At 45.8% G+C, this 18,613-nt stretch overlaps 1 protein-coding gene across 3 annotated transcripts in view; it reads left to right on the top strand.

Annotated features, from left to right (window-relative positions):
* The window catches only part of ARHGEF16 (Rho guanine nucleotide exchange factor 16), a 267,432-nt gene extending 249,592 nt beyond the window's left edge, over nucleotides 1-17,840 (top strand). For all 3 annotated transcript variants that reach the window (XM_085609144.1, XM_085609149.1, XM_085609136.1), the window contains exon 15: nucleotides 14,926-17,840. In XM_085609144.1, coding sequence (XP_085465270.1) covers nucleotides 14,926-15,065 — 140 coding nt within the window. In that variant the 3' untranslated portion in view covers nucleotides 15,066-17,840. The remainder of the gene's footprint in view (nucleotides 1-14,925) is intronic.
* Nucleotides 17,841-18,613: the final 773 nt, after the last annotated feature.

Here is an 18,613-nt window from a genome sequence, read left to right as displayed (position 1 = left end):
ATTATCCATCTTGATTTCCGTCGGTAGAGCGGATTTTTAGATTTTTCTCTAGTTACATTTGCACAGCTTCAGAATTTGTGGAGTTGACGAACTTTACCTTCTGTTTACCTTCAGTGCGTATTGATGAAAGCAAGCCTCGGGAGTCGGGGCTTAGGTAGAGTTGTCCAGCCTGTCGGAGAAAATGACTGCTGGTTATTCATATGCCTTTGTGACTTGGTACAAGAAGTAGGCTATAATCTCCTCTTCCACCTTCTGATCTAATTCTAGAAACCATACACTCTCTCTGATCTGGATTTTGAGATTCGCTATTCTTTTGCATCCAATACCCACAAGTTAAACAGTGAATTGTACCATGTAGGTTGGCTTGACAAGGCTCAAACCCCTTAGGATCAGCCTTCCTTTGCAGTAGCGGCTCCTCTGCTATGGCGGAGGAGCGTCGCCCCACTGCTTTGAAGCAGTGTGAGGAGTAGAAGCATAAAATGATAAGTTCGAGGCATGTGGGCTGCTGAATTCATATCTGTGCATAGATCGCCGCCTAGTGTTGGGTCCGGATGTTTGCACGTTGTTGTCCTGGAAGAGTCTTCGAAGTATCCTTGGATAGGTGGCTCCTCCCCTGAACTACAGTGCGCATGGGCATCCTCTCCATCCGCCATTGGGTTCGGATGTGCTATCTTAACTCCAGTTAGGAAAAAGTTAGTCGAGGCCAAAAGGCCTTTAGTTCGCGTCGGTACTGTTCACTCGATCGGTTTCGACCCTACCTGTTAGCTTACTAACTTCGGAAACAACTTTTCGCTTTTTACCTGACCATCGACGACACCGACGATGGAGTCGAGGACACCATTCAAGAGGTGCCCGGTATGCAATGCGAAATATCCCCATATCGACGTCCACCCGGTGTGCAACAAATGCTTGTCGCCGGACCACGACGAATCGACATGCATGGCCTGTGCCCGGTTCCGTTCCAAGAAGACTCTACGGAATCGTCGAGCGGCGAGACTCGAAGCGCAGCACGCGGCACCGGCCCCGGCAGACATCTTCAACGCCGAAGATGTCGAGGAGTTGGAAATCCTGCCCTCCAATCCCGGTTCCGAACATGACTCCGGTTCGGACGACGTCAACGAATCACTCTTTCGCAGAGATGAAGACAACGCCGAGGTAGGAGACGACGATGAGGCCTTAGGGGCCGAAGAGAGTAGCTCCAATGACGAGCAAGGCCTACCCGTTCAGACTGACGAGGGCCCAGTGCCACAGTCTATGGCTCCGGTCGAGGGATCGCCTTTGGGCCTTACCCGAGACCTATCCCACGGTTCTTCGGCCCCGCCCTCGGGCCCGGCCTCGGACGTTCAGCGGCAGCCATTATTACCTACACCGGCTGGTTTCCCTTCTACCAAACCGAAAGCTGCACCGGTACAAATGAAACCGAAACCGAAAGTGGCGCTAGTCGGATCGAGGCCTTCCACACCTTCGACGCCAGCGACACACATCGGCACCGAGCGCACCAAGCGAGACTTCGGTGCCGAACTTGAAGCGGCCGACGCCGGAGTCGGCGTTCGGAAAAAGGCCCTCGGGGCCATCAAACCTGCTCGGCTCTCGGCGCCGACGCCATCGACTCCTAAACCAAAGGTCATACCACCTGCTGCGTCTCACGTCGCTTCCACGGCAACACCGAAGCCTCCTGCATCGAAGACGTCGACGGCCATTTCCGCCCCTCGACCCGATGGCGCCGAAAAAGTCCACGGACGCCTCTACAAACCTGGTGGGCGCTAAGGCCTCGAAAGCGCTTCACGCGCGAACCGTTGCGGCACAAAGCAGCAAAACCCAAGCGGTCCTCCAGGACACATCGGGCTCCGGCCCACTACAAGCTCAAACAGCCTCTTCGGCGCCAGCCAACATAACCTTTGGCCTGCCGCCATCCACGATCCCGAAAATGTTCCAACTCAGGACATGGGTCACACACACCACGGTTACACCTGCTGAGACGTCTCCGTCATGTTACATCGACGCCAACACCGGCAGGATGGTTATCCATGACCGGAGGATAACTTCAGAGCCACCCTTGGACCCTTTCAGGATCCCACTAAAGAGAAAGCTGCCTGTGGACTCAGAACCTGTGCTTTGCGAATCTTTCGACTCGCCCTACCAAGACCCACTATTATTCTCTCCCACACACTCCGACACGGATGCGTTGGCAGACTATATGGATGACCAAGTCCCTTACCACGGAGACATGGACCCTGATGACCAACAGGACCCTGATCAAACTTGGGGCGACCCTGCAGACCCCAGTGCACCTCTAGATGCACAGGACCCTCAACTCTATGGAGCGAAAACATCTCCGACAGAGGACACTGCAGCGTTCAACGCTCTTATTGAACGTGCTGCAAATAATCATGACGTGCAGCTTCACTCTGACACCGTGGAAGACAACTTCCTTATGGACACTTTCGCTTCCTCGGAAAGGCATGTAAAGACTCTGCCCATGCTGAAAGGAGTCCTCAAACCAGCCAAGGACATCTTCAAGGAACCCACCAGGGCACGGGTGATAAACCCCAGGATCGACAAAAAGTACAGATCAGCACCTGGGGACCCTACTTACATCAGAGGCCAATTACCTCTCGACTCCATTGTCGTTGCGAATGCTCGCAAGAGGGCACACTCGCAATCAACAGGTGACGCTCCTCCCCCGGACAAAGAGTCCAAGATTTTAGAGACCTCTGGCAAGCGAGTTGCCGCACAGGCTGCCAACATATGGCGCATAGCCAACACTCAAGCGCTCCTCGCTCGCTACGATAGAGCGCACTATGATACAATGGAGTAACTACTCCAACATCTCCCTGACCAGTTCAAAGAAGGTGCAGAAATTCTTATTAGAGAGGGACAGCTACTCACAAATGCTTCCATCAAGTGTGCACTAGATGCCGCAGACACGGCGGCCAGGGCCATAAACACAAGTGTCCTGCTGCGACGACATGCCTGGTTGCGAATCTCCGGGTTCAAACCTGAGGTGCAAAATTATATACTGAACCAACCTGTCAACCCCGACTATTTATTCGGGCCGGAGGTTGACACGGCCCTTGAGAAAATAAAGAAGGACACAGACACTGCAAAGTCCATGGGGGCTCTCCAGACTCAGTCCTTTCGGAGCAGCTCCTTTCGTCGCCCCGGAAATAGGGGAGCAGGTAGAGGGCAGGGGTCACAGCAGACATACAACAAAGGCAATACCCAAACCACCTACGATAAAAACACCCGGGGTGGATATCGTGGCTCCAGTACAAAGGGCAGAGGACGCGGCTACGGCAACACCAGGTCCTCCCCCAAGAACAAGCAGTGACGCCCTCTCCCTTCCTCCCGACCACATAACACCTGTCGGGGGAAGGCTACAAAGGTTCCTGTCCACGTGGAACTCCATCACCACGGACAGGTGGGTCAAAGATATTGTCAAATACGGTTACTGTCTAGAACTAACCACCACTCCACCCACAATATCTCCAAAAAACTGTCCTATGTCCTCAGAGCACTTAACGCTCTTACAGCAGGAGGTGCACAGTATGCTTCTAAAAGGCGCAATAGAGGTCGTACCCGTCCAAGAGCAAGGTACGGGGGTGTACTCCCTGTACTTTTTAATACCGAAAAAGGACGGGTCACTCAGACCTATATTAGACCTGAGACCCCTAAACAGATACATTCTTTCCGAGCATTTTCACATGCTCACTCTACAGCAAGTCCTCCCGCTGCTCAAGCAGGGAGACTTTCTGGCCACACTGGACCTCAAGGATGCGTATTTCCACATACCCATTCACCCATCACACAAAAAATACCTCAGGTTCACTGTTCAAGGGCAGCACTACCAGTTCAGAGTCCTTCCCTTCGGCGTGACAACGGCACCAAGGGTGTTTACAAAGTGCCTAGCTACTGTGGCGGCACATCTACGGAGGCAGCACATACACGTCTACCCTTACCTGGACGACTGGCTCGTTCAAGCAAAGTCAGCCCAGCAATGTGCCAGCCACATGTCCCGCACCATTCACCTCCTTCACAGTCTGGGGTTCTCACTAAATTACCCAAAATCCCATCTACAGCCCGCACACGTACAACAGTACCTAGGTGCGACTATAGACACTCTGGCGGCCACAGCTCAGCCGAATTTGGTGAGAATCAACAGCATGCAAATGCTGATTTCAAAGTTCAAACCTCAACACTCCCTTCCGGCGCGAGTGTTCATGCAGTTGATAGGCATGATGGCCTCCTGCATCTTCATAGTCCCACACGCGAGACTACATATGCGCCCGCTTCAGGAGTGCTTGGCACGTCAGTGGAATCAGGCTCAAGGACAATTGAAAGACCTAGTGTTGGTGAGCGGTCGGGCATACAACTCTCTGCATTGGTGGAATCCACAAAAGCTTTGCAAGGGTCGACCGTTCCAGGAGCCTGTTCCACAAATAGTACTGACAGCAGACGCGTCTCTCCAGGGATGGGGAGCTCATGTACTCCACTACACAGTGCAGGGGACTATGGACGACACAACAGAAGAAAATGCACATCAACCTTCTGGAACTGATGGCAATCTTCCTAGCCATGAAGGCATTCAAAGTACATCTGTGCAACAAGGTCGTGTTGATCCGGACGGACAACATGACCGCAATGTACTACATACAGAAGCAGGGAGGGACGCACTCTCCACAGTTGTCTCATCTGGCTCAGAGCATGTGGAAGTGGGCCATTCAGAGGAACATGTTCCTCATGGCGGAACACCTCCCCGGCAAGGACAACCAAATGGCGGATCTGCTCTGCAGACACAGCCACCAGATGCACGAGTGGGAGTTACACCCATCAGTACTCCAGCCGTACTTCCAGCAGTGGGGTCATCCAGAGATAGACCTGTTCGCCACAAGCGAAAACGCAAAATGCCAAAGCTTTGCCGCCAGGTTCCCACATCCGCAGTCGCAGGGCAATGCGATATGGATGAACTGGTCCGGCAGATTTGCGTACGCTTTTCCCCCAGCACCATTGATACCGCTGGTGGCTCGCAAACTCAGACAACACTCCCTGACACTTGTCCTAGTTGCTCCTACGTGGGCACGCCAGCCATGGTACACCACCTTCCTCGAACTTTCCGTGGTGCCGCATCAAAGGCTGCGGATCAAACCCGCGCATTTGACGCAGAACCATGGAGAGATTCAGCACCCAGATCCGCAACAGCTGAACCTGGCGATCTGGCTCCTGAAGTCCTAGAGTTTGGCTACCTCAACCTGCCACCTGACTGTATGGACATCATCAAGGAGGCCAGAAGACCCACTACAAGAGCTTGCTATGCAGCCAAATGGAAAAGGTTTGTTATTTACTGCGCTAATAATGACATTAACCCGCTGGACGCATCCATCCAAAACATCATTTGTTACCTCCTACACCTATACCGATGCAATCTAGCGTACACCTCTATACGTGTCCATTTGACCGCAATATCAGCCTATCTACAAACCAGGCAGCACCTCTCTCTATTCAGAGTGCCTGCCATCAAAGCATTCTTGGAAGGACTCAAACGAGTTATTCCACCAAGCCACCCACCAGCTCCAATGTGGAACCTCAACCTGGTCCTCACACGCCTGATGGGTCCACCCTTTGAACCTCTCCACTCATGCGAGATTCAATTCCTCACCTGGAAAGTAGCCTTCCTGGTAGCGATCACTTCTTTAAGAAGAGTTAGTGAACTCCAGGCACTAACAGTTCAAGAGCCATTTATACAGGTTCATGCCAACAGGGTCGTACTACGTACCAACCCCAAATTCATGCCCAAGGTAATATCGCAGTTCCACATGAATCAAACTATTGAACTGCCCGTTTTCTTCCAAAACCCACAAACTGTCGCGGAAAGGGCACTCCACACACTAGATGTAAAAAGGGCCCTCATGTATTACATCGACAGGACCAAACCCTTTAGGAAGACAAAACAACTGTTCGTTGCCTTTGCCCCACACCACAAAGGTAACGCCATCTCCAAAGCAGGGATAGCCAGATGGATAGTTAAGTGTATCCAAATTTGTTATCAAAAGGCAAAACGCACATTAACTATTCCCCCACGAGCCCACTCAACACGTAAGTTAGGGGCCTCCATGGCTTTTCTAGGAAATATTCCCCTGCATGATATATGTAGAGCAGCCACCTGGTCCACTACACACACGTTTACCAAACACTATTGTGTAGATGTGCAGTCAAAACAGCAGGCAGCTGTAGGACAGGCTGTTCTCAAAACCCTTTTTCAGACCGCTGCAGCTGGCACTGGTAGCCGCCGCTAATAGAGGGCACTGCTATACATTCTATGCACAGATATGAATTCAGCAGCCCACATGCCTCGAACTGAATATGCTACTTACCAGTATGCATCTGTTCTTGGCATGTAGGGCTGCTGACATTCATATCGCCCTCCCTCCTCCCCGGCGCCTGTAGCAGCTGCAGCTCTCAGAATTACTGTAAGCATGGTCATCACTTTCTGTATCTACTCCATCACTGCCACAATGGCGAAAAACAATCTGAGGATGGAGAGGATGCCCATGCGCACTGTAGTCCAGGGGAGGAGTCACCTATCCAAGGATACTTCGAAGACTCTTCCAGGACAACAACGTGCAAACATCCGGACCCAACACTAGGCGGCGATCTATGCACAGATATGAATGTCAGCAGCCCTACATGCCAAGAACAGATGCATACTGGTAAGTAGCATATTCATAACCATCCGTTATTATCATTTTTTGTTTTTGCTGCCTTGCCTGCGAGCGGGTGGGCGGGGCTGCTCTGCTCTCGGAGCAGGGCAGGGGAGTAGTGGATTGCCCACTCCCAAGTGCACAATGACTGTTTGGTCAGCCCTATTGGGCCGCCCAAACCAGTCATTCACACTTTCCCCATTCTCCATGCAGGCTGCATTACAACCTGGGTGGAGAACATGCCCAGGCCCCCATTCCCTGGTTGAGAGTCAAACCAGGACTCTCAAAACCAATCACAACACTGCATTGCAGCGTTGTGATTGGTCAGGAGAGCCTGGGTGCCTACCAATCCTAACGCTGCATTGTAGCATTGTGATTGGTCAGTGGGGCCTGGCTGTGCTTCCAGTTCCATGTGGAGAGCAGAAGCTGAGACGCGGGACCCAGTGGCAAGGTAAGTAAAACATTTTTTATTATTATGTGCAATTGCGCCCCCTCCCCCCACGTGTGAGCCATGCTGGCCGCCACTGTTCCTTTGTCACCTCTAGTCGTACATTTATTAGCCCAGACTTTCCCACTTAAGCTTCATAGTTCCGTCTTTGCTGTCCCAGAAGTATGTTCATCCTCTTCTCCCTGTGTACCATATTGGAAACTTCCATACCTCTACTTGGATTACCTCTACAGTGTAAATAACCCTTAAAATAGCTTCCACATTCACTATTGCTTGTTCTTACAGTTTAGTCACATCTTCGTGGTACTCTTGTGTTTGTGGTCAGGGATTCTGGATAGGTAAGCAACTGCATTGTCAATTCCAGGATTATAAGTCTATCAAAAGTAGTAACCTTGCAGTTGGGGTGTCCACTTGTTAATTTATGATTGTGTATATTGAGTAGATGCTTAAACAAGTCACCTACATGCGAGCTTCACGGTGCGCGCGTGCTCGTGTGACATCTGACACATAACAGATGGGCACACTGCGCGCCGCTGCTCGTAACCGCAAGCAATAGGCCGTGGGCGGATACATTTCCTGGGAAAGGTGGGACATACACCCGCCTTTGCCCAATTGCGTGCTGTCTTCGCACGCAACGCCCAATAGGAAAAATGCACACAAAAAAAAACACACGCACGAGCGCGTCCAGATTGATTCCAAGAGGTCGTTTTCCTAGGCTCAACCAAAAAGGAGCACCACAGCCTTGTAACTAGTCGCCACCTTGACTGGGTGACCGAGGATGTACAGGATGTACATATGATGGATTTCTTCACCGTCAACAAGTAGCCCTGCTCTTAGGAGCACATTTTTCGTAATATTTTTGTGGCAGAATGGACCCTCACCCATAGCGACTGAGGTCCACCATTTGCTCTGTGAACCAATTGTTTAACAGAATATCATCACAGTATCATTTAGCAAGTTCTTCTTGGTGGTTTGGGATACTTCTTCATTAATAGAATTTCAGGCCCAGTTGTCTTTAGTTTGTGTTTTTTTTATTGCACATTCAGTCATATGGTTTTAAAATATGTTTTGGAAGTGGGTGGTTTAATTGTATAAATTATAATTATTTAAAACTCAGTGTGGAATATCCTACAAATGTCCTTTTAAATAAATGCTCAAACAGCAATTCACTTTTGTCAAAATATATTGTTGTAATGCTATTTTTAGGTCTGTTGAGGCAGTGTCCTTCCACTGGTTGTGCACATCCGTAGATACTTTTCTTATTTCAAGTTGCAGCATTCCATAAGATTGCATGTGCTTAGAGGACATCTCACCTCCTCCTTCCCCGTCCTCTCTTCCCCTGTTGCTGGCACATGCCCAGCTCATCCCCCTCACGTGATTGCTTGCCCGGTCCCCCTCCTGCATTGTTGATTGCCCTTCTCCTCTACCTCTTGTGTACTTGAGCTACCCCCCTCAAGTCATTTTCCCTGTCCCCTCGGTACCCCTCATCTTGTTGCTTGCCTCGTCCCACTGCCACCCTCCCTGTCGTAGCTTGACTAGTACCCCTGCCCCCTTCCCTCCCCATTGTTGCTTGCCCCGTCCTCCCATCCCCACCCCACCATTTTTGCTTGCCCCTTCCTCCACCACCCACTCGCACCAGGAAAAAAAGCACTATGACACAGTCAGCTCTTCTTTACTTAAGTATTGACAAAGCTAATAGGTCTCACCTCTGCGAGATCTTTTAGCTTTGTCAATGTTTTTTGCCATCTTGTACAGTAGCGCAGCTTCTGTGCCGCATGGTTTAATGTTTTTTAAAAAAAAAAATTAAATGGTACAACGCGGCCAGCATTGACTGCGGCATAGCGTTTTTTGTTTTCTTTTTTAAACATTTTTTGTTTATTTCCATGCAGCACAGCAGCCACGCTGTTGTACCACATGGATAAAGAACACATTGACAAATCCAATAGATTTTGCATAGACGAGACCTCTTGCCTTTGCCAGTGCTGGTTATTCAAGAAAGTTCTAGCTCCTTTTCATTCTCCTCCACCCTCCCATTTTAACTAATAGACTAGAATCCATCAATTTCAAGGAGATTTAACCTTTGTGTCCAGCTGCATTTTTAGACCCTCGTTTTTCCTCGCTGTTATAATCTCTATCAACTTGAAGAATGACACTTAATTTCCTGTAAGAAAGTGGTATTTATACTACCACTCAGCTGTGTGTGTGGGGGGGGGTGGGGGGGGGGGCACTAATTGTCAAAACATGTCAGATCCACAGAGTAATCCGCATTTGGAAACTGATATTTTCTCCAATTAGTTGCAAAGTTTCTTTGGTTAAGTGGCGAGATGAACATCTGTCCTTGCGCTGCACCCTGGGTGGGATCTGCATTGAAATAAAATAAAAAATCCTTGAAGCTTTTGGTTGAACACCAGCCCAAACTCTTTTCTCTGGAAGTAATCTGGCAGGGGCGGCTGCTGAGCCACATCGGTTAGTAATAGCCACAAAAATCCCATGCTTGAAACCTAAAATACTTTCGCTGGAAGGTCCTCTGAGGGGATTAGATCAAACTTCCCTTCCAGGAATGAGAAGCTACTAAATTTCTATGGGACAATTAACTCCTCAGAAAAAAAAAACCACTGTATCCTCCAACCTAGATCGGGTGCCCTGCTGCCAAGCCACTTCCACCCAGTATATTTACTACTTGCAAGCATGTGTGCCTCTTATAAAAAAACACACACACACACAGACACACACACACACACACACACACACACCTCTGACTGCACCAAGTTTTGTTTCTATTGTGAAAATCCTCTGTTGAAGGTATTGGCGGAAGGACTGGCCTCATATATTTACTCATTTATTCACAAGGGTGCAAGGATCTGTTTGAGTGCATTTCGAACGCATACAGTTTAATGCACGTTCTTGTTGCAGTCCCAACAATCTTGGTACAGCAGATTTTGCACCCTGTGTATGTCGATCTGCAGTGGTGCTTGGCTTATTAGGAACTGCGCACCCCACCAGCATCCTCTCCTCACCCCACTTCGTCACAGTACTTACTGCATGAGATGCAGACTCACCCAGGAGGCAGTGGTGGGTAACCCAATCCCAATCCTAAAATGAAGTACTCCTCCTCCTGCCCTTTATCTCTCCTCTGTGGTTGGCTCTTCACCTTGCTACCGCTATAAAAGGCATCTTTATCCACCCTCATCCTGAAATGTATCTAGCGCCTCGTGCTGTTGGAGCCCATTAAGCCAGGTCATGACTAGGAACGTGATGAGGACGAGTTGGGCTCGGAGGAATGATTACGTTTAAGTTTTAGAGGCAGTAAGAGGCTTACTGCTTATGCATTTCTGCAGAAGGTTGGCGGTTTGTTCATGACTCATTGCTACAGTATTTTAACCATTCACAGGTTCCCACAGGAAAAACAAAATCTCACTTATTACATTTGTGGTGTTTTACTGGTGGCATGTAGTTAAACATCTAGTCTTTCTCTGGTGTTAGGGATTTAACCAGCTTCATTCTTTACCTTCCCACCTCTAGCATAACTCCTGACCCATCAGCATGACACTCCCTGAAACCCCTAGTTGTAATGAGTGTAGTTCTAGTTGCTACTAGTGTCTGGTGCGCTTGTTCTATCTCTGACCGAGCTCCATAGTGTCTCCTGACGATATACACACTTCCCTGTAGTGCTGGAGCTGCACGGCTGTGTGATATGGCTGGACTGACCTCACTATGCCCAGCATAGTGTGAGGCCTCCACTTAGGGTTGTGGTAGCCTGGGTCATGAATGGGCGGTCCCAATTGCCACTCCATCTCCATGCCCCCACACAGGTTTCCTGCAGCTGTTGCTTTCCCGAAGTTTCCACAGTCTGCCCTACCTGAGACCCACCTGGAGGCTCATTGCAGAAAACAGCCCCCTGGCGCGGATAGTGCGGTTTGCACTGCATGGGCTGCGTTTCCGTACTATAGAAGGAGGTGACAAGGCCCCTGTTTGTAATACTGATTGTGTTTATTTATTGCATGCAACAAGTTTTCAATGTTGGGCATATCTTCATTAGTATGGCGATGTAGCCCCATGTCGATGAGGCGATTACATTTGCCTGTGTGCAAGCTACTATAATGAAACATGAGCAAATAGCTATTGCGGCATGCACTGAATGTCTCCCACTTCTTGTTTGCTGCACACCACTGTTCATGCACTATCTGGAAATGTAGACATGTGTGAATTCCTCACATGGATTTGTTTGCTAATAATGGGCAAGCCCCGGTGGTGCTTATACAGTTCAGTGCATGCACTGGAGCCAGCTGCGCCAATTACCAACTAGAGCCAGGGGCCCATATTTTACATCAGACTCACCTACTACACTCCCACTTATTCTTGCATCCAGCCAATCACGGCACTACCTTTTGGATTTTCGGAATTTTTGAATGTATTGGACCTTCTCTCTTTGGTGTACAAGGAAATAAACATGATGTCAGATTTTACCTTCTTGGCTTGGCTCCACTATATCTTTGGAAGTCATGCAGTACTGCTAAGCAAATATCAGAATCACCCTGCCAGTCTATACTGAAATGTGATGAGACCCCCTGTTAACACACTCCAGTGCCATAGATGACCATGATAAACAGACCACCCTTTGTTCTCCTAAATCAACAATGTAGCCATCCCACAGTGGTAAAACTACATGTTGTGAATCCTTCTTATTGAGGCCTAGTTTGAGGACAAATTTACTGTCTGTTTAAGTGGTGTTGATGAGGAATCTGCCTCTGTGACTGAAAATTCAGGCTCCACATTCGTGCCCTGAATCTGTTCCCTCCTCCATTTTGATGAGCTTCGCAGTAGCTTGCTGTGTGCGATGAACACTCACCGGAGCACCGCATCACTGTCCTGGTGCAAGCTACATTCAGGGCACCACTCTAAATATTTCATAGTACCACCCACCTCGCTTGAAACTAAGAATCTGGCTTCTGTGTTTGTCAGTGACTTGTTCATCTAACAATACATTATAAGATTTCATATGACACCATCTTTGAAAGGGCAGTAGCTCTGGACCTCTCAGATGTAGTTACTTTGGCAAGCTTAGAAAGTTTGCATTTTCACTCATTCAGATTCCAGAAAGTCGTGAGAACGCACATTGAGATTTTCATTTTCTTCTTTACCCATCTTCTGTGTACACTGCTCTTTTGGGACTGAAAACAGTGTAACTGGGGCCGGCACGACTAGTCTTTTTTATTCTAGAACGTATTTTTTGGTTCACCTGTTCGCTATCTTCCATTGATCCCTCATTGGATGTTCTCCCCTCGCCTCTGATTGCCTTCTAAGCTCTCGGAGCTGTCCTTGAAATGGCTAATATCATATCCATCAGTTTGCTTGTACTTATTCATCCCTCATCAGTAGTTCGCAATACCTCATTTACTTACCGTAGGATGTTTTTTTCCAGCCAGTATGATCAGATGATTTGCGCTCCTATGATTCTCTAGTGCGCAGGTTTCTGAACATCTTGTTTCCTGGTATCTAGTCAAGCTTTTGTGCCGCTCTTCAAATCATTCAGTCACCTTTCGCTTGGTCCATTGGATACATCCACCTTCAGGAAACGGGGGTTTTCAAAACCTAATCATTGTGTTTATAGGAAAACTTTCAGAGCTCAAGCTGTTAGTTGCATGAGAGTCTATTTGAGACCCAAAGCTCCACGATGACGAGAAATACCTCTTTCACAACTCAACCCGTTTGAACCAGAAGATGGTCTTTGTGGTCAAGTAAATCTTGTACTTGGTGTCAGCTTGGAAACAGTATGTTGATAAGTAAAATGTTTATCATCTCCGAAGTTGATATTCCACATATAAATCATTCCAGGGAAGCATCCTTACTGTCGCTGCAAGTTGCAGCAGTGGGGTCGAGGCTGTCATATGAAATTCCCAAAAGGTTGCGGCCCCTGAATGGAGGCTTATCAATGAACATGCCATTCTTTGTCACTTCTTATGACATGGTTATTTATAACTGGGGTCAGATGGAAATTGTCGAAGTTCATTCTCTGTTGTTTGCATTCACTGGCTGGATTCCCGTATGTCTTTATAACGGTCCTAGGAGTGGCCCTGCACCGGGTTTCCCAATGATGCTTATACATAAACCTGTTTAATGCATATTTGTCTTTCGTGGGGAAAATAATAAAAAATGGTTTTAAAAAAAGTTAGAAGAGTGGGGTGGTATAAAATGTGGTGGGTATCTTGTGAATCGGCTCCTGACCAGGCAAGCGGAGACCAAATATTACGTAGGCGAGGTGAGACCAGATATTGCATGATCTTGTAGCCAAGAAGACAGTAGGTACTATTTTGTCAGACAGGGCAGAAGGATTAGAAATCACATCTGCTGACAAAGTCAGGGGAAATTGTTTAAGTATTGCTTATGTTTAGAGCAGGAGCATGAAGAGGCCTAGCCTTTCATTTGTCTCTGAGTGCTCTTTAAAGAAGAAAATAGTAAATGGATGTTTGAGGTAGGACATATTCAGCTACCATATTCTAGCTTTTTTCTGCAGTTCCCATTACTTATGTTGGTATGTATGCACCCACTACTGGGAGCACACTGCTTTAATTCACAGCCTTCCACCAGCATAGCGGCACTATGCATCATGCCTCTTAACCAACACTTAATTATGCCTCACTCTATTGAGCCTCGCACTAGATATAACACAACTTCCTCCTGTCTTCAGTTGTGAGTAAAAGAGGTTGGGTATTGTTCCAGAGACAAGTGGAGCTAGTGGAAGAAAAAATGGGCTTGCAGAAGGTTTCTTGGGTAGTTGCATCACTTAGGGACATAGAGCAGTACATAGAGCAATGACCGAGAGGCCACGGTGTTGGGAAGGACACTTTATGAAGCGAATATATCTTTAAGAATGGAAATGGACTTTGTGAAGGAAATATTAGTAGCATTCATAATCTAACAGACTGCAAGAACGAGGAAAGGAGCCATGATGTCTAATGATGATTTATAATTCAAAAGTCACACTATAAATAAAAAGACCAGCAGCTATTTGAAAGTTGACAGGGATCCCATTGGCAGGGTTTGGCAAGAAGGAGAATGAAGAACATCTAGGCATAATGCATGGCCAATGGAATGGCAGCATTTTCCGCATTTTTCTATGTTTCAGCATTTGCCTCCTAATCCAACATCTGTTGCATAATTTGGATAACTAAAGAAAAAATTCCTTCTCAAACTGATCAAAAGTTACTAAAAATGCTGTGATAGGTGTTACCCTGCAGATGACGGCACTTCACAAAGGTTGACTGGTCAACTTTCAGTTTATTGCTGTACTTGAGTGTTAACTTAGTAGTAGTAAGGTGAAACCTTTGCTCTCGCCGTCTTAACAAATGTCAAACTAATGAAATAATGTTATCACAAAATGTGCTGTTTCAACCCACATTATTTCCCTTTTCTTGCACATTAATTTTGTCAGACCTGTTGCATAATTTGATCCTCCCTGTGAAATAATTCCAGTCGCTTGATCATAATGCCTTAGCTCAAAGTAGGAATGAGATCTGTGTTCTTGGTCATGAGCACAGTTGTCAAACACGGCTCTATGCAAATGCCCAGTAATAAAACAGAACTGAATAAGTCCCCTTAAGATATATGGGAATTTGATGTGGAGGGGGATGCCAAAGGAATTGCTGTTTATGAAACGATCAGTTCTTCAGTGCTTCATTGTTAATCTCCGGTGATAGTCCAAAGAACGTCTCCCAAGAAATTGTATTTTAGTTTAGTACCTGGAGTTTAATATATATTTCTTTGTTTTTTTTATTGCAGGCTGGTACCAAGGTGAAAGGATACGAGACAGTGAGATGGGGTGGTTCCCTCAAGCATGTGCGAAAGAGATCACCAACCGTAATGTCGTTCAGCGTAATGTCCAGCGCATGGAGAGGCTGCGGATAGAAACTGATGTATAGATATGTACGTGGATTGTCCATTAGAACTGAAATGGAAAGGAGAAGAAAGTCAGATCTTTTGGTGACGGCCTGGCTCAGTGCTGTAGTTATACAGCTGTACTCTGCAGAGCCATGCTCCATGCTACTGACTGAGTAGAGGGTTAGCCATCCATTACTTCCCGTAGACTTCTGAGTCTGTACAAACGAGATTTGAGGTCAAGGAAAAGACTCCAGTTTTTGTCTTGGATTGTCTTGGAAATATGAAAGATGACGGATATCATATCAAAGTGCCATATTGGAAATTCAGGAGTGTTTTCCAGTAATGTGGACTATGCTTGTGGTCATCTGGAACATTGACAGCATGTCTGTATTTTGTGATGTTGCTGCAGAGTTGAATCACGTCAGTGCCTGACTTCTTACATTTTGGAACTGTTGTAAACATCATGATCACTCGTCTGCCTCCTTTGAGATCATTGTCACACTCCACACGATGCCGACGGTCCTTCGCCAAGCAAGCAAGAGCTATGATAAAGATGGCCTAACCATATGTGCATGCAGCATGCACTTTGAGAGCACCAAGTGAATATCAGCAGACAAACGGGACATTCCTCAGGATTGCACAAAAGATAGATTTAAGGGAGATATTTTATTTGTGTTTCCACAAAAGGCATTGCTGACATGTTCTAGTGAAAGTGTTGCATGTGTCAATGTATGTCTTGCTTACACTATAACAGCGTTCTAATGAAAACCCTGAGTTTGTTTCCCCAAAGAATATTCACAATCGTCTGAGGAAATCTTAAGCAACAATAATTTATTCAGAGGACCTAGAATTGGCCATGGATATTACCAAATTGTAGGTGCTTTGGAGCACACTTTTGATTAAGTAAAGGTGAGCAGTTAGGGCCAGGTGGTTGCATGCAGTAAGGATCAGTGCTTTGGAAGTAGTGCTTGGTTCAGTGGACGGTTATAGTGGTGCTGCTTGACACCAGCCGCTACCATCAATGGCAAAAGCCTCCGCCCATCAGGGTAAGAGACATTCTGCTGCATGTTGGCTCCTGGATGTGACGTTTCGTGATTCAACCATGTGCAAAAATATATTATTTGGTGTCTCCGATGACTACACACAAGAATGAAGCCTAAAAGTTAGGTTTCAATATGTTAGTTTTAGTACATATTTGCAAACAGTTGGCTCAATTTCATCGACTTTCTTTGTTGCTTGATGAAGAGGCCGAGATTCCAATTAGAAAGGACAAAGGCTGTATATTTTTATAAAAAAATAACAATTATCCATTGTTATTCTTTTAAGATGTAACTATAATTTTACTTATTTAATACATTTTAGTAGGTGCTTTCTTATTGGAGGCATTGGTAACCAACTAAACTTACATTGCCTTGTATCAATTTAGTGAATGGTTGCACCTTTACCATATCGTCTGATTTGATAATGTAAATATATAGTCTTGAAAACCGAGCCACCACTGTGGTATAATCCAAGGATTAAGGAGCACTGTGAAATGTTCATGCACTATATGGGGATCTTTAGTAAAGTATTTTAACTGTGCTAACTTTGCCATAGTGTTGCTTTTCTGTGAACTTACTTTCATCGAGTAAATGAGTGGAGGCACACTTCACAGAGCTAGTTTGCTGGTTAAGATTGCTTTAACTCTTCTCGGCCATCCCATATTTAGATTTCTATGGTGTAATGTTATGTTACCTTGAATTACTGATAATATTTTCTATAATGTCTTGGTGGTCTGAATATAAAATGTCCCTTACGACTAGAAAATACTAGCCATCGCTACTTGTATGTTCATGAGTATGAATTCAAATGCCACAGTGGTCAGTACACCGAACCGGATGATTTTGAGACACAACATGAAAGAATAGTAGGGTTCTCGGTGCTTTTCGAAAAAAATGTTTCATTTGTTTTGTATTATTTGTATCAAGTCTTGTTGTTTCTTTTATGTAGTTTGTTGGAGTTCCAGTACGAGTCTGTGCATTTCTAGCACTTAGTTCATGTTCTATTTTGAACAGTCCTCCCTGTAGTAAAGGATTTGTGTGATAAGTGAGGACAGCTTTTCGTTTCCAGTGCCATATCTATGCTGCACAGTTTTACTGCTTATGACAATATATTTGTGCTCCTGATCAGTAAGAAAAGGATGGCCATGCATCCCATTTGATCAGTGCGAAAGGGTATAGACGTATTTTTATAAACAATGAATTTAGGAAGTCGTGGCTTAAAGAAATGATCGCACTCATAGATGGCCTGATGTGTTTACCACTCATTTCCAATGGCTAGACAGCCAAACATACTCCATATTTCAGATGTTAATTAAATCTATATTTGCATAGGTGGGTCCGTCCTGTTGGCACCTGAGAAGCATGCTCCCGCTCGTTGTAAATTGTACAGTTTTTTTGTAATGTTTAGTGAATTGTAAGATACATGTGTACGGTGATGGTTATTCTAATGATGGCCTTAATTTTGTCAATGTTGTGCTACTTCTAAAGGAAAAACAGCCAGAATGTACAAAATGTAGATCTGGGTGATACTAGCTCAGTATCTTTTAGAATTTTATAAAATCATTTTACTAAAATTTGCATACAAGTTTACATTCTGTAACTGTTCGAATTGTTTTAGTCAAATAAATCATCTGTCAAAAAATGTTTTAGAGAAATTTAGATGGAGCATACACTCATCTATCTGAGCTTTGATTGTAATACAGGAATGTACCTAAAAATGCACGCAGAAAGAAATTTTGTCCGGAGAGTGAAATATATCATAACGTAGTTGTAGCAGTTCTGTGCAAGTTTGTACATTTTGCAAAAATGCAATACTTCAACGGTATTTCCACTCATATACTCATTTTAAAACACAGTTATGCTTCACATCACATCAAGTACAATATAAAAATAAATCTGTGATCTTCATACATAGAGTATACACCACCACCTTGGACAAACTGGCTGAACAAATTAGCCCAGTTATTTCCTGCCTTTGAAGTTGAGCTTTCAATTCTTTGCAAGGACTCACACTTTTGGATCCTACAGAAAGCACATTGCAGAAAACCTTTGTGATTTAGCTATGCATCAACCTATTATGAACGCTGAAGAACTCTGGTTGTTTTTCTTTCAAAGTCTGCAACACATCCTTTAAACTTAATCTCCTGCCACCTTCACACCAATCTCAGATACTTAAAGTGGCACTGGAATGAATGAAGGCCAAGCTGGCTGCACACCTATAGTGTAACTGTCATATGAAGGGAATTTGGACCAAAACTCAGGTGTACAGGTGTAGGGGGCAGATAACTTTTCAGTCTCAGGGGATAGATATTTAGACAATATAGTCTGCAATAGGGTATTTGTAAAGAACTCTGTCCTCTGTGGTCACCCAATTTACCCTCCAGAAAATAGGTTTAAGTCACTGGAGTTGGTCAAAGAACAAACCTGACACTGCATTATTTTTAAATGGGTTTTTTTTTTATAGAGTTGACCACTATTCCATTGCAATCATTATTGAGGGCGACCATTACTTGGTCTATGTATATACGACCCATTAGTTCCTTGCATTA

The sequence above is a fragment of the Triturus cristatus genome, chromosome 1_2 (assembly GCF_964204655.1).
Source record: "Triturus cristatus chromosome 1_2, aTriCri1.1, whole genome shotgun sequence".
Lineage (NCBI taxonomy): Eukaryota > Metazoa > Chordata > Amphibia > Caudata > Salamandridae > Triturus > Triturus cristatus.
The sequence above is the reverse complement of the archived record's forward strand: the minus strand, read 5'-3'. Positions and strand labels throughout refer to the sequence as shown.